Below are 25,210 nucleotides of genomic sequence, written 5' to 3' on the forward strand. Positions count from 1 at the left end.
CACTACCAAAATGTGCATTTAAAGAGCTGAAATTTGTTCCCACTAAATCTAAAAGAATGGTAAGGATAAGAGTCAGCTTTCTCAGAGATACCAGAATTTTAACAAAAATCAAGCTGGTAAAAATTTGATTGATAACCTTTAAAAAAATATTTCACACATCCTTCCTTTCAGAAATGCAATTGTAATATTTTCTTATTATCTTAGCGTTATCGTTTAAAAAAATGATGTTTTGTTTTTGCATATTGAGATTGTTTTCCTCAAGATAACTCTAATTATCAACAACACTAATGTTGCCTTTCCACATCTCTCTTCCCTCACAAAATTCCATTTAATTCAAATATCATTGACTTTTTTCTTTTGTTGGCCCACAATTCCACCGCATGCAGAACTTCCCTGACCAGGGATCGAACCTGCACCTCCTGCAGTGGAAGCGTGGAGTCTTAACCACAGGACTACCGATGAAGCCAATATCATTGAGAAGAGAATACAGTTCTCTTTTTATACTTTAATACTGAGGGATGTTTCAAAAGAGGTAAGTCTAATCCAAGGTGAATAGGTTGACAACAAGGAGTGCCACGTAGAACTTCCCTTTGTGTTCACAGAGAAACACTGTGTTTCTGCTAACAGAACACCTGAAAAAGATACAGGTATTGTCACCCTGACAAGAAGTCCAGCCTTCAGGGAGTATATGAAGTCATTTCTAGGGAAGGAAATAGCCACCCACTCCAGCATTCTTGCCTGGAAAATCCCATGGACAGAGAAGCCTGGTGGGCTAGTCCATGGGGTCGCAACAGCCGGACGTGACTTAGCAACTAAACAGCAACAAAAGTCTTTTCTGTCCTGCAAAGGTCCTGCTCTCCTGCCCTGCTCTCAATTTCCCCTTCTTGGTAAATCAGCCTCTAGGGTGCCCTGTGCGCCCTCCGTATTTCTAATCCACTGTTCCCTGTCACTCAGAAACGTGAAGGTTCGGGGAACTGACAGCAAAACATCAGCTCTGTTAACAACTGAAAATTAACTTTATGTAAAATTCAGTGCCAGGGTAGCTCCATGAGGCTAACCAACCTCAAAGCAATGATTTTGTTTCTCCAGTCTCTTGGTTCCTCAACCGTGGAATGGAAGAGCTGGACTGAACGAATCCAAAGCTTCCTTCGACGACTAAGTTTTATGGTTTTATGACTGCAGCGCATGGCACTCAGTAACAGCTATTTTTTTGGAACCTTAGAAGACATTTCTGCTTATTTTTGCTTTCCCAGCTCTGTCGAACTCACTACCAGACAAATGAGATGCTAAGCACAGTGGTGTGATCTAAGGGGTCTGGGACTTCTCCTCTCCTAGCTTTTTTATAAGCTTAGTGTAAAATTTATTTGCCAGAAAAACTAGATCTGAACTGTTGGGAAGAAGTTTATACTCTCTCTTTATTCCACTCCTTTGAACATTCAGATTTTTTCTGCATATACATTAATGTATTTTTTACCAGTGCTATCTCAGATCCCACCAGGGATGTTAGATAAAATGTAATACTTGACTAATACTGACTTAGTATAAATCTGGAAATTTCTGAATTGTGAAACTTATCTAGTTTCATGTAGAGGGTGATGAGGGATGATAAGCCTGATATATTTCTAATGATGACTTGAAATCTACAATATTTCATATTTTGCATCTAAAAATAAATGGTGCTTGGCATTATTTACATGTTTTTTGTGCTATGCTTATGTATATTCTTTGAACATGGTAATTTTCAACATATATTTTTTAAATCATTATTCAAAATATTCAGTTAAGAAACTAACATAACACTGTAAATTAACTATACGTCAATAAAATATTCAATTAATAAGAAGTCCTCATTTCCGGTTACAGATAAAAATTTTATGTGTTTTAGTATTTTTCAGGTCAATATTGAAATAGTGAGACATTCTCATATGAAATAAGTGAACAAGTTAAGTGGGGAGATATTTGAACCTGCTTCAAAGTCATCCTGGAATGCAAATCCAAAGGCTGTCATTTACTCTTTCTTCTAACATTACAAATCTCTATCTGCATGTTTACAATCAATTCATTGTATTCTATCAACATACAGAGACACAACTTCTGAACTTTCCCCAGGTCCTCTGGCTCAAATAGAAACCAATACACATTAGCTCGATGAATGAGTCGGTCAATGAATGGGTGGATGGCACACAGACAGCCATCTCCCCTGTGTGGAGCAGAGACATGTTATTTTTGCAGATCCATAAAACACAGGGAAGACATTCAAGAAGTCCCTACACAGAGAACTTCGGAAAACAGATTATTCCTCTGAGCTGATTAGAGGAATTCCACAACCTGGTCACCTTCTGGATCAAACAGTAAGTAGCTTTATTATCATCTTTGGTTAAGAGTCCTCTAGCTGGATCCTACTTGAGCTTCCATGGATGAAAAGTCAGTTTCAAAGAAAAACACCTTCTTATCATTTGACATTATCCAGTGGCGGAACAAAAAGTCTAACAAGGGGTCAGTGTGATGAAATAAAGCAGAGTTGAGTCACTGCAACTTTCTCCATGAGCAAGTGAAACACTGCTTTTGAAAAAAATGGATACTACAGGCAACAGTATAATAGACACCAAGGAAAACAAGTTAACTATTTTAGTTAGAGATAGTGAGCACACAGGCATGTATTTAGACAGAGAGAATGAAAAAGAAAGTCTGTCATTTACTTACGTAATATTGCACTATTCCTACATGAACTGGAGTTTTTTCATTAAAAAGAAATGAACTTTTAATTTTTGAATGCTTATTGCATGTAGTTTGCATTAATTTGAAGAACATGTGTAAATGTGATAAAGGCTTTCAATAAAAACACAAATAACTAAAGGTTTTCCTAATGTTAGAGATAAAAGTACACACATTCTTAGGTAGTCAGAATTTGTGCTTTTCAAACTTTCTTTTGCTTTCATTTAAGTGAGTAAACAAGAACAGATTTTAACATGCTTATTAAATATCTAGCAAAGGCATACTAACAGTCATGAAAATATTCAAAAAAGTATGAAAAAATGACAGTATTACTCATTAAGTAGTCTACAGCACATTAGTCATATCATCATGATTAAAAAGAGAAATTAAAATATGTCATCCTTGTTTACCAAAATTAATTCAGTTGCACAAAATGAGCTCAACATCATTAGAAAGAAAACGTGAACTTTAGAGACATGTGGTGTAAAAATATTCCAAAATAACACACTGCAAAAATGCAAAATCATCTAATGTTTCATATTCTGTATTCAAGCATTTTGAAGGCAGTTCTCTACACACTCCTGGAATTCTTGGAGGCAAACTCTATAGTGACTCACTAATAAATATGATTAACAGATGAGACTGAAATAGAAATTTCTTGAAAGCCTTTCAAAATAAGGACAGGACTGTGGCTTGTGTAGATTATTTCTTACTGGGCCTCAGCTACCTTGTTTTGGAGACAGGACATTATCTGCAATTTAAGCTATTAAGTCAGTCTTTCTGACCCCATTGTTTCTAGTGATTTAGTAATGCTTCCTGATGAATCATTTATTGGTACAACAAGCATCAAATCAAGGTATATTGATTTCCATGTCTTAAAAATAAACGTAAGCAAAAGTAAGAAACTAGAACTATGGGAACGATAAGAAAATACTGCCCAATTAGGCATATTGTACCCATGGAAAGCTCCAGTTGGGCTGCTTTACAACCTTTGAATGTCCCTGCCACATGACCCAGAGGAAAACCCGGTAATCTGAAGCACGGGAAGGAAGGCAGTCAGGATTGAATATTCAGAGCCTGGACTCTCTGATTCAGAGTAGCCTTCTTCGTCCAAAGAGGAGTGTACATATGTTCTTTCGGCTGCCCAGAATCCACTCCTGCCTCCCCTGCTAACAACGCTCTGATTTCCCTTTGGAGGGAAATCTCTCCCACACTTAGACGGTAGTGCTCCAGCCTTTGCTGATCTCTGCCCCTGGTCCAGGGGAGAGGACTCGACCCAAGGCAGGCCAATCACGGTAGCACGTGACTGGCCCCGGGTGGATGGGGGGCCTGAGACAGGAACATCATTTAGGGCACTTCTGTTGGAACTCTTAAGGGCAAGCAGCTCTTGTTCCCCTGGATTTGCTAAACTGGTAGGATGGGAGCCTGGAACTGACGCAGAAACCTGGCGAAGAATGAAGCTAGCATGGAGGAAAGTGAAGCCAGGGGTGGATGGGGTGAGGTGAGGGGTCAGGGTGTGGCTATGCTTTGATTAAGACCATTTGATGAAGCCCCTTTGAACTGAGTTTGTTTCCCCTAGGGTCTTCTTTCTCCCTCTGGATTCATTTTTCAATTCTTCTGAGATTCAGATCTTAAGCTGCCTTGCCCCCTAGACAATGAGAAGCTCTGAGATGCCCTACAAGGGGAAAGATGGCAGCCACAGCAGCAAGAAGGCAGCTGGTTATACGGGAGCCTGCTTTATCACCGGGGAGTGGCTGGAACTGTCTTGCTGTCTACTCTGGGAAGAAACTCAGAATCCCTAACTGTGTCCGGGGATTGTCTCTGGCCTCAATTTACATGTCCAGCCCCATCGCAATCCTTTCATGATGCTTCCTGTATGAAAGGTGCATCCCTCTTTCCTTCCCATTCCCTCTAAGAGTCATTCCGCATGTGAGGCGCCATAGTCCTCAGAGGGATGGAGTTCCCTGTTCCTTCCCCTGGGATCTCCCAGACTTGGCCCAGACTTTGGTTATACACGTGCGTGCCTCCTCAGTCCATGGAATTTTTCAGGCAAGAATACTGGAGTGGGTTGTCATTTCCTACTTTGGGTTGTAGCATGTAGCATCTGAGTTTCTCAGATCTCTGTTGCTTTTCCTGCCCACCACCAGAACACTCTGATGGTTTGGTCAGAGCACTCTGATTTGCCTTTGGGCAACTATCTGCCACACTCTCGGTCCTGTCTTTTGGGTTGGGGTCCAGAAATGACTCCCAAGATGGGCGTCTCTGCTCAGTACCTAACACATGTGAGTGTGTCTCCTGGTCTAGGTTCAATGGTAATTGAATAGCAATAATAAAGCAGAGCAGGCTGTTATGGTTGGAACCATCCAGATACTTGCATGGAGAATTTTTGACAGAAGGAAAAAACGAACACACACACACAAAGAAGAAACCACTTGGACATAGCTCAGTAGGAGCATACAGGATGACAAACAAATGCTTTGGTAGGATTAAAACAAACCGTCTAAGATCGTGCGAGTCAGTGTCGTAATGTGTCGTTTACTGTATTCTAACTATTGCTTCCAAATTCGTTTCCAATTTGTAAGTTTGATGGCCATTTTCTCTGATAAACTCCTCTTAGGGTTATCAACAAGTTATGTCCACATCCTGCTTGATTGTTACTCTGCTGTTGCTACGCCTCCCACATATAAAGAGAAACCACAGGGGTGGGGTGGGGTGGGAGGAAGATGACTTTCGCTGCTGAAGTTTTTGGAAGCTATTGTCTCCGTGTTTCTAACGTATTGTCAGCAATTTAATTTTTTCTTCAGCATTTAAAGATTGCTCTTTGTCTGTTGACAACTTCTTTACCACTGAGTTTTTCTCCTGGGTGGCATTAAACTATATTTAAAACTTACATCTTGTTTATATATGCTCTTGAGCCAGAACCTTTGGTTTACAGGAAAGAATTTGCTGATCTCTTTCCTTCCCCACTAAAAAACTACTGAAGTTACACTAATTGCTTCTACAACTGCATACTGCTGGACTCCTCAAAGGGCTGATACCACAGGCAAAGCTTAGACCACTTGGCTTTGCTTATGTTACAATCCGACATATAAATCAGAGAGATTATAGAAATATTCTACATTTAGTCTATGAATTTACATACCTAAACATTGTCTGATTAAAAATTAGGTGTGTAATTTTGGAGGGAAAGCTTATCTTTAGCAATATTTCATTCAGCCACACAGGATTCTATTATATATGGGTGTATATATTAATATAGACATACATACTTATATGTATATATAATACACTTATAAACAATAAAATTGAGCAGTAAAATTACTTTTCTTCAAGAAAGAGTTAAAAATACTGGCCCCTTCAATGTCATCTAAAACTAATGGGAAAAGAAAAATTAGACATTCATAGAACTAAAACTTAGACATCTGGGTCAACCTAACTTATGCCCTGATCATTAACAAGAAATTAATGATCACTTTATATTTTATATCCTGTAAAAGAGCATTACTTTCCAGCATTTTCAGTTTAAAAAAGCCAAATAAGGAGATATATATATATATATATATATTATCCAAAACTGAGTCTAAATTCCTACATTCAATAATTTTTGATGTAATTATCCCCTCAAAGTTCAATAAAAGCTTTCTCATAATGGAGACAACACAGAAACTGACAAGATTTGTTTTCAATAACTAAATATTTTGTGAAAAAAATGTATTCTGATGCAATATGTTCATTCATCTTTAATGGCTCGTATAAATTTTCAAGTGCCATAATATATTCAAATTAGCAAAATCATAGGGACTAACTTTTCTACAGTGTTCCCCCAGTGTCACCCAGGACAGTCATAATTTAACTATGAATCCATTTTGAACTCATATATATCTCAACTCATTAAATGTTTGGTATTTAAAAGTAAATTAACAGACATAAAAAAGCTTAGTGGCATGCTTCACTGGGGAGTTAAGCAACAAATGTGTGGTTAACACTATCTTATGGGCACAGGAGCGGTCTCCCTTTTACTATCATACTCAACAACGTGACTAAATGCCTCCCAGAAATTCAGAATTAGAAATGCAAAGGTTAGATAAAGTTAAAGGTCATCCCCCTACAGGCAAGAGGGGGCCAGCTCCCTACCAAGTTCCTAGCAGACTTGCTTCCCTAGGGCACATCATAAAAGTAATTTACTGACAACTCACCTTACCAGGGGTCATTTGGGGCCTCGAGTCTTCTGGAATTCACTTTTAAGAAGCATGATTAAGTGGGGACAACTATTGGCCCCAAAGTATTTATGCTGAGAACAAATGTCTGTCAGAATTAAATCCTTTGTGTGTGGTGGTTTCAGACTCAAAAAAGATGTGTGCCCTGATGAAAAGCACATATATTCTATTCACCAAATTAAATCTTAGAATGAATATGGTTAATTGATTTATGAGGTTTAAAACAAATACCCCAGAAATCCAAATAGACAACACAGCCTAATAAAATGGAGAATGCATTTAGCAGGTCAGTTAATTCTTTTTCAACGTCCTCTAGTCCAGTTTTGTCTCACACTGGAGGAAAAACGAATTCATATCGTTTCAAAGAAAAATGAAGATGCTGTGGAAACCAAGCCAGGAAAGTTGACTTATTTCAAAATTTTTGCAAGAAAGAGCTATTTCCTGATTAAAACAAATCTCCTGCTTTGAGTGCTTTTGATAATTTTGACATGAAATATTTGGTTTAATATTAGGTAGAGAAGGCTTTTCCACATTAAAAAAAAATTACGAAAGGGTAAAATATGTGTGCCTTGCACAAAATTAAAACAGATTATCTGACTCTGTGTGTGGGATACCGTTCTAATCTATACAGTGCGTGGAAATGAAGCTGGTACTTTGAATCGCCCAGCACACATCTCAGTAATAACAGGGGATGAGGCATACAATTTCAAGGAACACCCACAATGAAAATTATTCTTTCCAAACAGAGAATTGTTTTGGAATATGTTAGGTTAATTGGCGCAGTGGGATTTCCCTCAAGGAAACACAGAGCACTGAATCCTGACATGTGCAAGCAAAATGATCAAGCCTACTCTCTTCTCTTCAATTTTTCACATCTAATCTACTCTAAGGAAGTAAGTAAGTGCTAGTTGCTCAGACTCTGTGTGACCCCATGGACTGTAGCCTGCCAGGCTCCTCTGTGCATGGGATTCTCCAGGCAAGAATACTGGAATGGGTAGCCATTCCCTTCTCAAGGAGATCTTCCCACCCCAGGGATCAAACTCAGGTTTCCTGCCTTGCAGGCAGATTCTTTAGACTCTGAGCCACCAGGGAAAGCCCTCTAAGCACTGTCAAATTCACTTTTGTAGATTTACATGCAGAAAGAAAAAGAGACAGTTTTTTCTTTCTTTTTTTTTTTCTGCCAGCTTAATTTACAGCAACAAAGACTGATTAGTTAAATGAGGTTCCACTGGTAAAAAGAGAGAAGAAACTCACTGAAGATGTCTGTGAATATTCTACTTAGGAGAGTGAATTACAGGTAATTTAGAAGTAAGGTAATCATTTCTTTATTTTATGCTTTAGGTCATTATTTTACAATTTGAATAGTTAGAAATTCCATACAACACTGGCATATACTCCCTATTAGAAGGCCATAGTTTTTTGTATTCCATCATTATTTTAATCTTCTCTGACTTAAGAATGGGTTTCCCTGATAGCTCAGTTGGTAAAGAATCCACCTGCAATGCAGGTTTGATCCCTGGGTTGGGAAGATCTGCTGGAGTAGGGATCGGCTACCCACTCCAGTATTCTTGGGCTTCCCTTGTGGTTCAGCTGGTAAAGAATCTGCTTGCAATGTGGGAGACCTGGGTTTGATGCCTTGGTTGGGAAGATCCCCTGGAGAAGGGAAATGCTACCCACTCCAATATTCTGGCCTAGAGAATTCCAAGGACTGTACAGTCCATGCAGTCTCAAAGAGTTGGACACGACTGAGCAACTTTCACTTTCTGACTTAAAAATACCTCAATTTGGCCTGTTACATTCTACAATCCAATTATAATTATCCTTTTAAAAAATAATCACCTGACTCCCTTCCTCTATTTAAATATGCATCTTTCCCAAGGAGGAATATGTGTGTGCAAACACAAATAGTCTCTAAGCTGTGGTTACCATTTTTGTGAATTATCATTTACGACTGATATAGAATGAGCCCTCTTCTTCATATTGCCACAGTTGATAGTTTCCTGTAATTTGCAACTTTTCACTGGAACCAATTAAATGTCCCATGCTGTTACTGTACTGAGTTTTTAAAAATCCACACTTTAAAACTGTGAGAAAGAATGTATACATTCAGTAAACACCATGTGTAAAAATACTTACATTTAATTGGGTAAATTTCTAAATATTCTTCCCAGCGTTGATGCACTGAAAGTTGGAAATGAAAGGACCCTCAGTGATTATTGATCCTCTCATGTTACAAAGGAAAATTTGAGGCTCAAGTGGTCAATGACCTTGCCGGCACCAAGCGCTCAGAGCAGCACTGGTACCAGGAGTCAGTCTTCCCTATGACCTCCTTCTACTCCTGCCCCACCTCGCCGGCCATCTCTACATGGCTGCTATCACAGCTTGGGTCAGACTCTGTCACTCTCCTGTCCAGAATCCTCCAGTGATCCCGCCTTTCATTCACAGTAAAAGTCAAAGACCTTAGGAGAACATGTAAGACGCTCGATTATCTGAGGCACATCTTCCACCCCGCCAACACCACACGGATGCTGTGCAATCTTATCTGATTACTCTCCTCTTCCATCACTCAGTTCCACTCTGTCCTCCCCAGCACACCAACTGCCCGATTCAAGGTCATGGTTTATCTTTACCATGGAACCCAGGTTTGCAAACTTAGCCCCTCTCATCCCTACACATTAAAGACATTATACTTTCGTTAACTGAAACCCAAAGTCTCACTTCACGCTGAGTTATGCAGCTTTTAAAAATTTAACTGGAATGATGGTGACCTTATGAAGGAGAGTGCAACTATTCGTCAACATGGTAGGGTGTCCAACAGGCTCTGCAATTTGGGAGACACTACTTGTGTTTCTGTATCAGTACAAAGGCAAAAATCAGAATAAAGAGTAAACCCCATGCTCTCTGAGCCTGGGCAAGGATGGACTTCCCAATGCCCGAGTCATGCTGACTGCTTTTCTTTACCGTCATTTTCTTGGAAAGTGTTGGAGACTTGCACTGCTTTCTATTTCACTGACTTTTAGAGCTAGAAAGATCTATGGTATTATTTAGCCTCGTCCTCTGATTTCAAAGATGGGAATGGAGAGATGCCAGAAGGTTAAGCAGATTGCTCCCAGTCATACACCCACTGGGGCTCCGTAGGTGACTCAGTGGTAAAGAATCTGCCTGCCAATGAAGAAGATGGAAGAGATGCAGGTTCGATCCCTGGGTTGGGAAGATTCCGTGGAGAAGGAAAGGGCAACCCACTCCAGTATTCTTGCCTGGAGAATCCCCAGTGACAAAGCAGGAATCAAAGACGTCAACAATTTGATGCTGTCACCCAAAGTTTTAATAATTACTTATAAAGGAAGAAGTGTGCCTACTTAGTCATGCCCATAAGACTTTTTTTTTGGTTGTTTTTCTTTCTTTGTTCTGTTTCTTTCCTTTTATGCAGAAGTTTTATATGTACTGACATTTAATCAAAGTCAAAATCGTAAAATACACACACACACACACAACCTTCCTTGGACAAGGAGACATTGTCTTTAGGTTGCAATTAAGGAACTTAAGCAATTAAGGAACTATGCCAACTATTGGGTAAATCTTTTCTGGAGCTAGCTATTAATACATTGCTGCAAGTCACAAAATCCTAACGAAGATCAGCCCCAGGGTGGTGTGTGTGGAAACCCTGGGCGTAAATACATTATTAATGTCATGGGGTCAACCTGATTGTCCAAACCCCTGGAGATTTAAACAGAAGCTTTAAGAGTGGTACAGGGTAAAACCACAGACTGGGTAAGAGACAGAATGAGCTTTTGCAACCTCAGGTCACAGGCGTGAGCCCCGTCTTGGCTAGTAATTGATAACTTATGACAGATGTTTGGTGACCTGTGTGTGGAAGGAGTCGGTTCAAGTTTTGTTTCCCTTTTCTTGAGCAGGTGTGTTACCCACAAAGATGTTTGCACTGTGAAAATCTCATTCCCACATCTTTCACAGAAAGGCTAAGAATTTAATGGGAATTAAATCCAGCTATCTTTTTATCCTCTTAAGGGTTAGCACTTTTCTCATTTTTTAAAACCTTAAGCAACTTCCCTTCACTCCACGTACACAGTCTTATCTTAAGGAATTCTTCGGAACAGTTTCAAAGGGTTGGCTAAGGGAAATAGCCTGAGGACAGATGTCATTTTATTCAAACGCGAGATCCTTTTGGATCAAAGGTACTTTAGGATAAGAGACTGGTTTAGGAACAGCTTATTAGAATTTTCTTAAAAAAAAAGAGAATTTAGTTACTCTTAAAGAGAAAGACAGAATATTCAATATTTGAATTATTTGTAAGGAACATTTTTCCTCACGAATTCTGTGGCCATATGTAAACCTTCAAGATCCTTTGTCATCATGTTTTATTTTTATATTAGCCTCAATTTATTGGGTTCTTTATAAGCAGGCTAAATATAATTTCAACTACAAGCAATCATGGAATTAGATCAAATTCATTGATGTTCTCCTTTTCTCTTCTTGTGCTACCACATATATGTATGATAGGGTAGCTAGCACATTCTTTTTTGTCTTAAACAAATAATAATCTTTTACAGATTTTCTGCGATTTGCAGTTTAGGCCTGTGGAATTGCACAACATTTTTAAATGAGTGAACGGAAGAATTTAAAATTAGTTGTATACAGCATGCCTAGAAAGAGTAAAATGAAAATTCACAAGAAAAAGGAGTCAAATTTTACCTCCTTTCGGATGATAATTCTCACAATCCACTGTGACCGTATGTATTGTCATCTAGTATCACAAAGTCAAGCTGGGGTAGAAAATGACATGATTTAGAAAAAGATTCTCTCAAGTTTCTCTCATTGTAACACATTACACAATGGGCTCAATAAATAGCATCTCCAAAGGTGACTTTAATTTCTAGGCAGTGACCCAGTTTTCAAAATGTCCTTAGTTTTGGCCACTTTGATAGTATGATAACTCAACATAATTGCAGATTTTCAGATTTTTTTAAAAAAACCATTAAACTAAATCTCAATTGGTGATTAATATAAACAAATACATTAAAATGAATTATAGTCATTGATTAAAATATTTACTGTATATAAATGTTACATAGTATATAAATAGATCTCTGTACATATTTAGTATATAAATGTAAAGATGAAAGAAGTCTGTTAAAAGCCAAGTGCTACATAAACAAACTCCCCAAATTGGTCTTAGGTAGAAAGACACAAATCAAAGAGCAAACATGCTTACAGATTTAGGAAGCTTTCTATAAAATATTGAGTTGATGAGATAGGACAAGGGCCTCCCTCAGATGTGACCTGAGATGGGCCTGGGATGTGACAAGGAGGTAGCTGTGGTTATTCCATTTATATATTCTTGCACCTGACCTTCAGCACATTTTGTGATAAATTAACAAATGTTTGTTGCGTTGTTCAATTATGAAAACTTCCTCTTCACTGACCTCATATTTTACCCATCTGTCTCTCTTAGAAAAATATTTTGTTGAGTAATACAGTCTTTGTATCATGACATTACATGTTAATTTCAGAGCAACTTTGCCCAACTACTCCCCTACCAAATCCTGAGATTCTAAATCTGGTGGGCAAAAATATGTGCCTTCTTAGTTTTCAGTCTCAGTATATTTCCTTTGCAAATCCTGCAATTTATTAACTCTATGGCAGAGTGACACAAACCACGTTCCAAAGTAAACACACAAAAAGACTTACATTACTGTAATATCCAGGTTGAGAAAACCTCCTCTGAAAGCAGGGAAATGCTGATGAAAGCTTGCTGCCATACTCAGGGCTCAGCTGCTTTGTGCTTAATCATCATTAGGCACGTGCTCTGAGGAACCCCAGACCTGGGAGTTTTTGCATAATGAGGTAGGTAGCAAGGCCTCATACCTAATGCCAGAAGGTGATGATGTAAAAATGAAGACTTTTTTTCCCTCTAGTTATACATTTCAATAACATTCTGGGTTTATCTTTTTGAATGGAAGAAAACACACAATATAACTCTTTCCATAGGAGTGCTCTGTAATTTTGCTGCAAACACTGTCATAGAATTTCCATCAAGTGCCATCCAATCCCACACTAAGGGGGACTGTAAGACACCACAGAATATAGTTAACTGTGGCCACTGGAGCTTCTGAGTCATTCTGAGGGCTAGGCACCTTTTCCTTACTCTTCTTTTCATGTGAGTATAATAGTTAATATAAAAGTATAATGGTTTCCTATTAGTAGATGCCGGTAACAGTGAATGCTTACAAAGTACTGATACTTCAGAGTCATGTGAGATTGAGCACGTAAAGAGGTAGGTGCGACCTTTTAGCATGCCTATTCTACAGGTAAAGAAACCAAGCCTAGAGGTTAAACAACATGCCCAGAGTCAAACCGCCAGCACATGGTATGAACGCAGTGACCAGCACCCAAGTCTGCACGCTTGCCATCAGACCCAGGCCCTCAGCCTCCCTGCTGTTATGCAGCACCGCGCACGTCTCCACCACCTGTCCTCCACCTCTGCTTCTTAAATGTGCTCCCCAGCCTTTCCCTCTATGCAGTGGCTGCTGATCAAAAGCACAGAGGAGCAGAGCACCATGGTTGAGAGCGTGGCGGCCAACAACTGCCTGGAATATTCGGTTCTGCTACTGGCTAGCAGTGTTCTCACGGGCAGTTTGTTTAACTTCTGGGCCTCAATATCCTCGTCTCTGAAATGGGATAATCATCCCTGCCTCAAGGGGTTACCAGGATTACAGAGGTACTCTATGTAATGGCTTAGCGGAGTAAGTGCTTAAAAGAATAGCGGTTACGATTAGTAAAACATAAGACTAAAGTGGGCTTCCCAGGTGGCATTAGTGGTAAAGAACCCGCTTGCCAACGCAGGAGATGTAAGAGATGCGGGTTCGATCCCTGGGTCAGGAATATCCCCTGGAGGAGTGCGTGGCAACCCAGGCTAGTATCCTTGCCTGGAGAATCCCATGGACAGAGGAGCCTGCCAGACTACAGTTCATAGGGTTGCAAAAAGTCAGACACGACTGAAGCGACTTAGCACACGCACACACATCCTTGCTAAAAACATGGCCAGCTTGAAGACTATAATACTGGGAAAGTTTTGGGATGCTTGTGATTTCGTTTTCATTAGATGACAGAGCCACTGGAAAGTCATGCCAACTGATACTACCAACAGTCCTCTTTTATCTTCCAGTCAGATACAGAGAGCTGGTGGCTGCCACATACAGAGCGATGCTTTTGAAAGATAGCAGTGACCTTCTCGATGGTTCAGATTTCTTGGCTTCTCACTTGTTTTAAATGATTACCACTGGACCTTTGAGATTGATGGGCTCTGTTTCCTTTGCCCTTCAAATCTTAGATAAATACAAAGACATTCATGTAAAAGCTTTCCTCACCTCAGCCCTGAATTATGGGACCTAAAATGTAGGAGAAGGCACCTCTTTCTCTGCTTAGCTGGAGGTACCCTGGACCCTTAAGTTTCGACTTCAGTAAAAAAATATGATGCATGCTGGAGAGAACTTTATAGATTAAACCAGTTAACACTGGCACACACCATATCTATAACCATTTATATTTATTCAAATATCTTAAATAGAATTGCGAATGCCAAGATAAAAAAGTAAGAACACCAGAAATGAAATTAACTTAACCAAACAGGAAATTACATTGAGATTATTTCACATGACCAGGGAATAAAAAAAAAAAAGACTTCTCTGTTGGACATTCATAATAGACTTAAAATGAGATTAGACATTTAAAAATTGAAAACATTTATCACAGAGTGCAGGGCATTTTGATGCAGGATCAGTAACACTCAGTAAAATAAAGATAGTTGGGTTTAATACCATATCATTACTATCTTGATATAAAAAAATTATGGTAGTAAAAATTTTTACTTGAAGATCTACATTTTAATGGTTTGGAACCAGAATTATCCCCAAAAGAAGGTATTTATAAATTTATATCTGAGGGAAGACTCTTCAGTGAACTTCCTATCACTTTTAGAATGAATTTATTTCTACCAAGATCTCAATTCTCTTTTAGATGGAATTCAGTAATTCCTAATCCAGTAGTTTGATAGGTCAAAAACTTTAAAAATATCACTTCTACAAAAAATTCCAGAATGGCAACTCTTCTATTGTAATATTTATCAAATATATTAAATATATTTTGCTGCTTTCTTTCAACTAAACAGACACTTTCTTTCAACCTAAAACATGCTTAAAAGCAGAGCTCTAATTTTACTGAGGAAGCATTCGACAGGCGACCCAGTCAGCGCCATATATGTGTGCATGTGCATGAGTGTGCATGTGTATTCACAATATGTTTCTGATACCAGTTTTGAACAGTAAACTGCTTCTCATTGATGCTCTGACTCATTTCACTCAGAAAAAAAACCCTAGCATTGCATGTGCTCCCATAAGATCGCCAGATAAAGACAGAGGAAAAGGTGAAAGGAAGGGTCTCTGACCAACTTTGGAGAAGTAGGACATCCATCCCAATGGGCTGATGCGCAAGGGATTTCACTAAACCCTCGCTGCTCATGATCATGCGTGTGACTTACAAGCATGTGAGATCAGAGGCTGCCTGGCCGGGCCTTGCCCCAGCGCACCCTACCTCTTCCTCCACAATGCCCCTGTGGCTCCCAGGCACCTGGGCCACTGTCTCTCAAGAGACCCAATGTCAATGGGTTCAGTCACCCAGACAATCAGCAGCTTTCAACCACATGTCCTCTCCTCTCTTGGTAAAAGGACTGCTTTGAAAAGCTCTTTTGAAATGAGGATCTGAGTAGATAGGGAAGGACAGGAGCCCAGGCATACTTCTTTCAGTGATCAACAAGTCTTTAGCTCCGTCTACTGCATGATGTTTGGGTGAGCCTCTTGGTCCTCTGACCACCCCTGAGAACTGGGGTGGGGGGGGGGCGGTGCAGAGAATGGTATGTGTTAGTCTACCTGGGTTGGGGGGCACCCTGTAGGTAACAGGTGCAGGCTTGTCTTAACTACTGCATACACACAAGGCTAAGGCTGATCCTTGGTGGTCAGGGCAAGTTTGATTAGATAAGACTAGAGTAACTTCCAGTGTCCCTGTCATTATTTTAACAAGGGTTTTCAGATATAAATAGCAAATTACATTTTATGAAAAGGAATGAGAACATTTTTTGCCAACTAGCTGAATACCAAATTCCCAGTGGAACAAAAACAGGAAAATGTAATAGGTTAAGCGACTGTCCAACTCAAAGGAATTGTTGAAAAAAATTAATGTCATTTTCTAAGACTTTCTATCAAGAGTCTCACATGCTGCCAGAGTTAACTAATCTTCTCACTCAAAGTGGACAAATAATATGTGAAGGTCAAATAAGTGACAGAAGGTACAGGACAATGGGGGCTTCCCTAGGGGTTCAGCAGTAAAGAATCGCCTGAGAAGCAGGAGACACGGATTCGATCCCTAGTTAGGGAAGATACCCTGGAGGAGGGCCTGGCAACCCACTCTGGTATTCTTGCATGAAGAATCCCATGGACAGAGCAGCCTGGCGGGCTACAGTCCATAGGGGCACAAAGAGCCGGACATGATTGAAGTGACTGAGCATGCGCACGCACATGTGTGCATACAACAATGCCAACTAGTGTCCAACCATTTGCTCCCAGTGGTTACTTCAGAAATATGACTTGGCCATAGGTGGGCAGAGAAAACGTGTCTCATTCCTTATTCAACTGATCCAGGGGTTTGGCTCAGTCTAGACCAGTGCTTTTCAAATGGGCCCCATGATGAAATCACCTGTTAAATCTCTACAAGGGTACCAACTGAGTTCCAACTCCAGATATTCTGATTTAATTTGGGCAGTAGAATGTTCTAACGTTCCCAGTCATCTCTACTGTGCAGTCATTCTTAAGAACCAGTGGTCTATCATCCCCAAGAACTTCAAATAGATGAGGCTGGGTCTAGTATATCCAGAAGTTCTGACTACGGATTCAGACATAAGATTAATTTAAAGATTTCAAATCACGGTGATCTTGGCATTTCCCTCTTTGGGATAGAACAACATCAACAACAAGGTGTATGCTCCTTCCCACTCCCACACTCAACACACAAAATGAAGATTTTAAAGTCTGCTCATCAGTTGGCCATTTGAGCCATTTTTCACGGCAGCCACATGAATGGTCAGCTTGTACAATGCACTAATGCTAAAAATCTAGCAAACTGCTATCTAGTTTTAAAACTATTTTTTACCTATTCTTGGTAGTTTCACAAAGCTCAGTCTTCTAGGATTTGAGCTGTTGTGAATGGAATCACCTCTTCCTAAATGAAGTAGCAGTTTAAATTCATATGGCATAGAATTTACTCTATTAATCCAACTCCACAATTTCCTAGAGCAAAAAGAAGTCAATGCTTTAGTTGGTGCTTTGCAGTTTTGCCCATAACTTTTGCTCAGTGAAACTTAGTTATGCTCTCAGGATATTGAAAAATCTCCTATAATATAGGCAGCACAATCTGGGTGTTAGATAACTGGGTTGGCAAAAATTTCATTTGTGTTTTTCCACAATGGCTTATCAAAAAATCCATACGAATGTTTTGGCCAAACCAGTAAAAACCAGATGCCATATTTTCAGCTTTAGTCAAGACCCATTTAGGGAGGTGTTCTCTAAGTTCTCCAAATGACTGGTTCTTTGTTGGTGGTATAAGAATCAGGGCTGGTAGATATTTAAGGACATCAACCAAGTCCAGCTCTCTGCCACAAAAAGGCCAGTCCTAACCAGGTAACAGAAATCCCTGTCGATTCTGAATTGACCATTAGCAGAAAAGGAATTCTAAATTCCCTTATACCCAGCACTAGCTTTTAGAAACTCTTATAATCAAGAATTCCTCTTTATGTCTGATTTAATATACTCATATTGGTCATTAATGAATACCATGGAGGGAATCACCACTATAGCTTGTCCTGCATTTATTTCAAACCTACCAAGATTGGGTTTAGCATATAGAATTATTATTAATGCTATGATTAGAATATTTCAGCCAATACTTTGGTCTGTTAAAACAGTTTTATTCCCTCTCTTAGGACATTTAAAACTGAAAGAATAGGGAAGTGATATGCATAATAATTTATGAAAATTCCTATTTGCATTAACACAAAATAATCATTGAAAAACTCAGAAGACTGCCACAAACACACTAATTTTTCACACATCAAGAAGCCTGAAAATTACTGTGAAATGATTGTGATACTGTTTTCATTTCAAAAGTCTCTGAGGGGCATACCACAAAAACTAGCAGTCTAGTCAACTTATAAATGTGTTGGCATCTGTTCCATTAAACTAACAGTAGTAGAGATATGCAGATGACACCACCCTCATGGCAGAAAGTGAAGAACTAAAGAGCCTCCTGATGAAAGTGAAAGAGGAGAGTGAAAAAGTCGGCTTAAAGCTCAACATTCAGAAAACTAAGATCATGGCATCCGGTCCCATGACTTCATGGCAAATAGATGGGGAAACAGTGGGAACAGTGGCTGACTTTATTTTTGGGGGCTCCAAAATCACTGCAGATGGTGATTGCAGCCATGAAATTAAAAGACGCTTACTCCTTGGAAGGAAAGTTATGACCCACATAGACAGCATATTAAAAAGCAGAGACATTATTTTGTCAACAAAGGTCCGTCTAGTCAAGGCTATGGTTTTTCCGGTGGTCATGTATGGATGTGAGAGTTGGACTATGAAGAAAGCTGAATGCTGAAGAATTGATGCTTTTGAAGTGTGGTGTTGGAGAAGACTCTTGAGAGTCCCTTGGACTGCAAGGACATCCAACCAGTCCATCCTAAGGGAGATCAGTCTTGGGTGTTCATTGGAAGGACTGATGTTGAGGGTGAAACTCCAATACTTTGGCCACCTGATGTGAAGAGCTGACTCATTGGAAAAGACCCTGATGCTGGGAAAGATTGAGGGCAGGAGGAGAAGGGGATGACAGAGGATGAGATGGTTGGATGGCATCACTGACTCAATGGACATGGGTTTGGGTGGACTCCGGGAGTTGGTGATGGACAGGGAGGCCTGGCGTGCTGCGATTCATGGGGTCACAAAGAGTCAGACACGACTGAGCCATTGAACTGAGTCACTTCTAAGACTTCCAATCTGTGACTTGTGACAGGGGTTCCTTGGAGACTGAGATAAAGGCATGTTGTTGCCTGATCTACTTGAGGATCTACTTGAGGACAAGGATGTGGTCTTAATACTGACTATACAGCATACATTCAAATTTCCATGTGATAGGTTCCTATCTCACTGATATCACTAGTGCCAAATGCTAAAAGAATCCAAAATATGCACTTTGAAATATGTCAATTTATGTAACTCTACACATGTATTATACATATTTCTACATAATGGGTAGAAGAATGGATTTTGAAGTTTATTTTAAGCCTGAGAAACCCTGCAGCTCTCCTAGGAAAGAATGCCCAACAGGGTTCTGCAGAACTCCTAGAGGCCTACAGAACATATGTACTGCAGAATCACGGCACTGTCACAAACTGGCTTGTATTATTTTACGGCATGATGAGATGTCTCAATATCAGAGAAGATAAACTTTCATTCATATCCCAATGAATGGGTGTGAATGAAAAGAGAGAGTCTTAAGTGACTCTAATCAGAAGAAGGGCATTCTTTAGGTAGTTAAATTGAAGTAGAAACAAGAACATCAGTTTTTTCCTCCCTGCAACAGAATTTTCCAGTATTCTGAGCCCATTTCTTTCACCTACATTTTATCATACATAAACTTTTAATACCAATGTTTTAAGTAAAATGGTATTTGAAAACTATTCTCTCAAATAGCTGAAGATATATTTTAGAGTTAATTGGCAATGTGTATCATGGTGTATGTCCCTCAACTCAGTAATGTTTTATCAGTGAATTTTAAAGAAATTATCTATAATTAGGTTACATAATATATACAGGAGTGATAAACAACATTATTTACAATGATAAAAAGAAAATACTGGGGTAATCCTAAATATCTCTTAATAAGGAAATGGAATGCTCAAAAGACATTAAAAAAACTAAGTTTTTGAGAAAAGTTTCCAAATCTGGTAACATTCTCATAACATAGTATTAGGTAAAAAATGAAGGCTAAAAAGATTTTATAAAAGCTTATTTTTATTTTAAAGTTTCCTAGGAAAAAACTATTAGAGAACATATTCTTCTGTGTTTCCAGTTATTAAAACAGACTTATGTTACTTTTGCAATCAGGAAAAATTAATTTAATACAAAAATGGAAGTAAGTATATAAAAATATTAAGTGATATTCTTTAATTGATAGGATTACAAGGTGATGATTTTTAGAACACTTTCCCCAATGCTTTATTTTATAGAGGGCATGTTTAACTCTTCAAGGTCAGAAAAACACTTTCAAGGTCAGGAAAAAAACAACTCACTTGTAGTGAGTAATGCATTTGCTGCAGTATCTTTATTCCTTTCTCATGAGGTACCATTGGCAGTGAATTATCAGAATACATTTCAGAATGTATTTATTGAACTCTGATGTTCAAAACAGTAATGGTTCATTTTAAGACTTTGGATTATGTGCTATGAAATATAATGAAAAATTTTATTGGGAGAAAGTTGAAACTACTGATTTAAACAACTTTTCTAAATGATCTGTGTCTTGGTGCCAAAGCTCTTTTCCTTAAAGGACCACAAGTATCATAAGTACTTCTTTTGCACAGTTATATCCTGGTCAGTTCTGAGTGTTCATTGGAAGGACTGATGTTGAAGCTGAAACTCCAATACTTTGGCCACCTGATGCGAAGAGCTGACTCATTTGAAAAGACCCTGATGCTGGGAAAGATTGAAGGTGGGAGGAAAAGGGGACGACAGAGGATGAGATGATTCGATGGCATTACTGACTCAATGGACATGAGTTTGGGTAAACTCTGGGAGTTGGTGATGCACAGGGAGGCCTGGTGTGTTGCAGTCCATGGGGTTGCAAAGAGTTGGACACGACTGAGCGACTGAACTGAACTGAACTGATGCTGTCACAAGGTGACCTTGAGGCTGAGTGGTCCCAACAAGAGGCATTCTCTGTACTCTGAGTCATCCTAATTATTTCACATGGTAGATACTGAATAGATAGGTATCAGGAATATACGTATATTTTTTCTTATTGATTTCTTCTGGTTTTAATGTTCTTACCTTTGAATAGAGCTCAACAGAAGAAGAAGGAGCTTATTTATATCATATGAGTGGAAGAGTATATATCCTCCCTCGGTTTTTTTCCAGTTTAAAATGAAAAAGATAATCAGTTCTCCTGAAATCATACTTAATTTATTTCATTCTAAGACATTCATGAACTGTTAAATGTCTTAATTTTAGAATGCCACAATTTGCTTATAGCTTAGTACTACTAATATTGTATCATTCTGCTTTCTTGTGAACAAAGGTCTTGCCAACAAAGGTCCATCTAGTCAAGGCTATGGTTTTCCCAGTGGTCATGTATGGATGAGAGAGTTGGACTATAAAGAAAGCTGAGTGCTAAAGAATTGAAGCTTTTGAACTGTGGTGTTGGAGAAGACTCTTGAGAGTCCTTTGGACTGCAAGGAGATCAAACCAGTCCATCCTAAAGGAAATCAGTCCTGAATATTCATTGGAAGGACTGATACTGAAGCTGAGATTCCAATACTGTGGCCACCTGATGCATAAAACTGACTCACTGGAAAAGACCCTAATGATGGGAAAGATTGAAGATGGGAAGAGAAGGGGACGACAGAGGATGAGATGAAGAAAATGTGACAGTATTTGTTTACACACCTATTAGATTACTGAACATGAGAATTCAAATTGAAGAAGCGGGAAAGAAGGCAATAGATGCACTTATATGTTATAAAGGTGGCTAGTTATAGAAAAAAATATTTGACTTACCTGTAAAAATATTGTACAAGGAAATCACAGTATAAATAGCATATCTTATGACACAGAGTCAAACAGAGATGTAGTGAAAGAATGACTTGCAATTTTGCCAAAATAACCCAAAGGCCTCTTTGTTTCTGCTGGCAGATGCTGGTATACAATTCTAATGCCTGTTAAACAGTACTTAAACAAATATTTTATAAAACCAAGAATCATTTTAAGTATGTCAGTTACATAGGGAAAACAAGTCAAAATACCAATCTGATTGCACTGCTTAATCATCACCAAATAACATGAAAAATGTAACATCATTGTCCTGATTTAGTGGCCATAATTATTGTGCCCCTCTATTGTCTCCTTATTTTCTCCTACATTCTTTCCTTTATTGCGAAGAAACACCTTTAGTGAGGACAACACTAAAATAAAATTAACATAGCCAGAGCAAAGATAAATAAAATTTAAAAAGCCAACCTTTATTCCACTCTGAACAAGTTTGTGAATGTCCAAATAAGGCTCCTTGAGAATTTCTCCTTCGGGGGTAAGTATCTTCACATAACCTTCTTTTTCCAGAATGAAGAGGCGGTGGGAGCCGTCCCCACTATGCAGGGCGCTGACAGGCTGGCGCAGCCCACTCACAACCTCCTGGATACAGAAGCAGTTGTGTTTGTGCTTTCTAAACAAATTAAAGAAAACCAGTAAGCTTTTCTTGAGATGAAGGAGGTAAGAAATGAAAATAGCATCCTTTCCAAAATGTATTTCCTCTAGGAATCAATGAAGGGCTGCTAACCCAAGGTCCCAATCTGATTCTTTTAAATTCTTTTCAATGGGGGGAAAAAAAAACCCTCAAAAAGCTTTCTATCAGAAAGCAAAGGAGAAAATCCAAACACATACGTATTTTAAATTTTTCACAAGTTCACTATCTTATCTTTCAGTGACTCCAATTAAAATTAGCGTTACTCACAGTAATTAAACCTTACAGAAAGGTGCTCAGAGAGAAAGTTCTAAGATCTATTTATAAAACTCTGTTTAGCTAATAATAATTGTGCTGAATGTTTCTACAGTGCCATAAGCCAACAACAATCATACAAATCAAGTTTAAAACTAGACTCATAAAATTCTCATGAATCATAGAGAAGCCAAGCTCATAATAGAAGGTTAGTAGTCTCAGCATTAAAGATATTTAAGCGAATATGATTTTAGAGAAGCAAACTACCAAAAAGAAAAAAAAAAACAAACATCTGGAGGATATAACTGCTGGATATGAGCATAGACAGATGACTCATAGACGGATGACAAGGCTTGTCAGGTTTTTTTTTTTTAAGATTTAATAACATTTATCTTTATGAACCTGCTGATCTCTTCCACTTTGTCATATTCTTCCATCTGGTCCAAGTAGTTAGAGGCTGGTCCTCTGATTTGTTTTCTTGGAAAATCAGGAAAGCACAAGCCACCATCTTTTCTTGCATAGTAAAAGCAAAACTCATCAGCAGTAGTTTGAAGTAAACCTTTAAAAAAAGTAAAAAGATGCCTTAGAAATATTTAGTGTTATGGTTAAAAACACCACATTTGAAAGACAAAATATAGGTCAAGAATTTTCAGGAACTATATGAATATTCTAGGAAAATATATAGACAAAAAAAATAAAAGGGAAGAACACTGTATTTTGGCTTGGGATTTCCATTTCTTTTTAAATCAAACATTTAAAGTTGCAATACAAGTGAAATGATATTGTATTAGATGTCTTAAAAGGCTCATATGAAATAGAGCTAATATGAACCCAGCATTAATTGCATTGACTCTATTTCCAAACCTTCCCAGTTTCCAAATGTCACACTTTCACATTCATCTGATGACTATTCAGCACTTTTTCCCCTACCATATTAATAACTTCCTAAGAAGAACAAATTGCGGTCAAGAAAGAGACAGACCAACAAGAGCCAGCTTGGGTCATTTTACAATTTTTACTGTATTATCACTCATACATGATTAAATGATAAATCTAGTTACTATTGCAAGGTCATGGATTATATGCCACAGTAAACGACTGACTCCCTGCAATGATCAAGCAATGAATTGATGCCAGTAACAGAGCCTCTATATTCAAATGTGTTGGTGCCTTTTTCTTGCTCACTTACAGATTATTTTGTAACACAAAAAATAATCTTTAAAATATTCTTTCAATCTTCTCAAACAGAAGAGCTGACATACTACTCCTCACTGAAAAAAAATTAATATGAGCCAAAACAAAAGTATAGAGAAGACTTAAAGCGATCTGAATGAAAGGAGTTATTTTTTCATTTGTTACATAGTAAGAATTTTTATCAAATAAAAGTTGAATAAGAAAGAAGATCTTATCACAAAAAAGAATTTTGACATTACTTTTACAATTTGAGTTAATAAGGTAGGTTTTTTTCTCTTTTCTTTCTTTTTTTTTGAGGGGAAGGCATAATGGCTAAGATTCACTTCCATATTCTGACAATTTTGTTATTAAAATATGATATTGTGATTAGAATGGACTCTATTGCTGTCCCAAATTCCTGCTTCTGATTTAATATCTTCAGTTATGCTCAATCCCTTGATTTTTACCTAACAAATCAAACTATTGTACTCCCAGGTAATCAGGGAATGTACCTGAGGTTTAAAAGTTGTATAATGGATGCAAGTTTGCAAGTATTTGTAAGAAAAAGAACTTGGAATTTGGGGACAACCAAGTGAGGCTCATCAATGGAATATGAAAGACACTAAAAAGTTGATTTTCTGTGAGTTTAACTAAAGTTAAACTTGAGTTGAGTCCCCTCCAACCTAAGACTAACTAACCTTGGAATCTGAGGGTCCCACAGGATTAAAACATAATATATATTTTCACCTAACTTGTGGGCGAAGTGTATCATCCCTGAATTTCTGAGACAGATTCTTCAATGCCAATATCTGACTAACCTACTGGGCTTCCTTGGTAGCTCAGCTGGTAAAGAATCTGCCTGCAATGCAGGAGACCTGGGTTCAACTGCTAGGTTGGGAAGATCCCCTGGAGGAGGGCATGGCAACCCACTGCAGTATTCTTGCCTGGAGAATCCCATGGACAGAGGAGCCTGGCAGGTTGCAGTCCATGGAGTCGCAAAGAGTCGGACATGAGGAGCAACGAAGCACAGAATTGGGAGACATCTTTTCTTTGGGAAGCAGGCGAGTAAGAGCAGATGTCATTGGAAGTCTGTGTGTGTGTGTGTGTGTGTGTGTGTGTGTGTGTGTGTGTGTGTGTGTGTGTGTGTGTGTGTGTGTGTGTGTGTGGTGGGGGATGGGCAGAATAAGGAGCCATGGCAGCTGCGAAGGGTGCTCCCTGGGAATGAGTGAGTGAGTGTGTGTGTGTGTGTGTGTGTGTGTGTGTGGTGGAGGATGGGCAGA

General features: G+C 38.7%; 1 protein-coding gene across 1 annotated transcript in view; it reads right to left on the bottom strand.

The window, feature by feature from the left end:
• Positions 1 to 25,210, bottom strand: part of LOC122452056 (hedgehog interacting protein) — a 104,064-nt gene that overhangs the window by 65,924 nt on the left and 12,930 nt on the right. The window contains exons 3-4 of the mRNA XM_043485376.1: positions 23,160 to 23,316; positions 22,283 to 22,484 (exon numbers count right to left, since the gene is read on the bottom strand). Of these exons, the coding sequence (XP_043341311.1) occupies positions 22,283 to 22,484; positions 23,160 to 23,316 (359 nt within the window). The remainder of the gene's footprint in view (positions 1 to 22,282; positions 22,485 to 23,159; positions 23,317 to 25,210) is intronic.

Source organism: Cervus canadensis, chromosome 1, assembly GCF_019320065.1.
Source record: "Cervus canadensis isolate Bull #8, Minnesota chromosome 1, ASM1932006v1, whole genome shotgun sequence".
Classification (NCBI taxonomy): domain Eukaryota; kingdom Metazoa; phylum Chordata; class Mammalia; order Artiodactyla; family Cervidae; genus Cervus; species Cervus canadensis.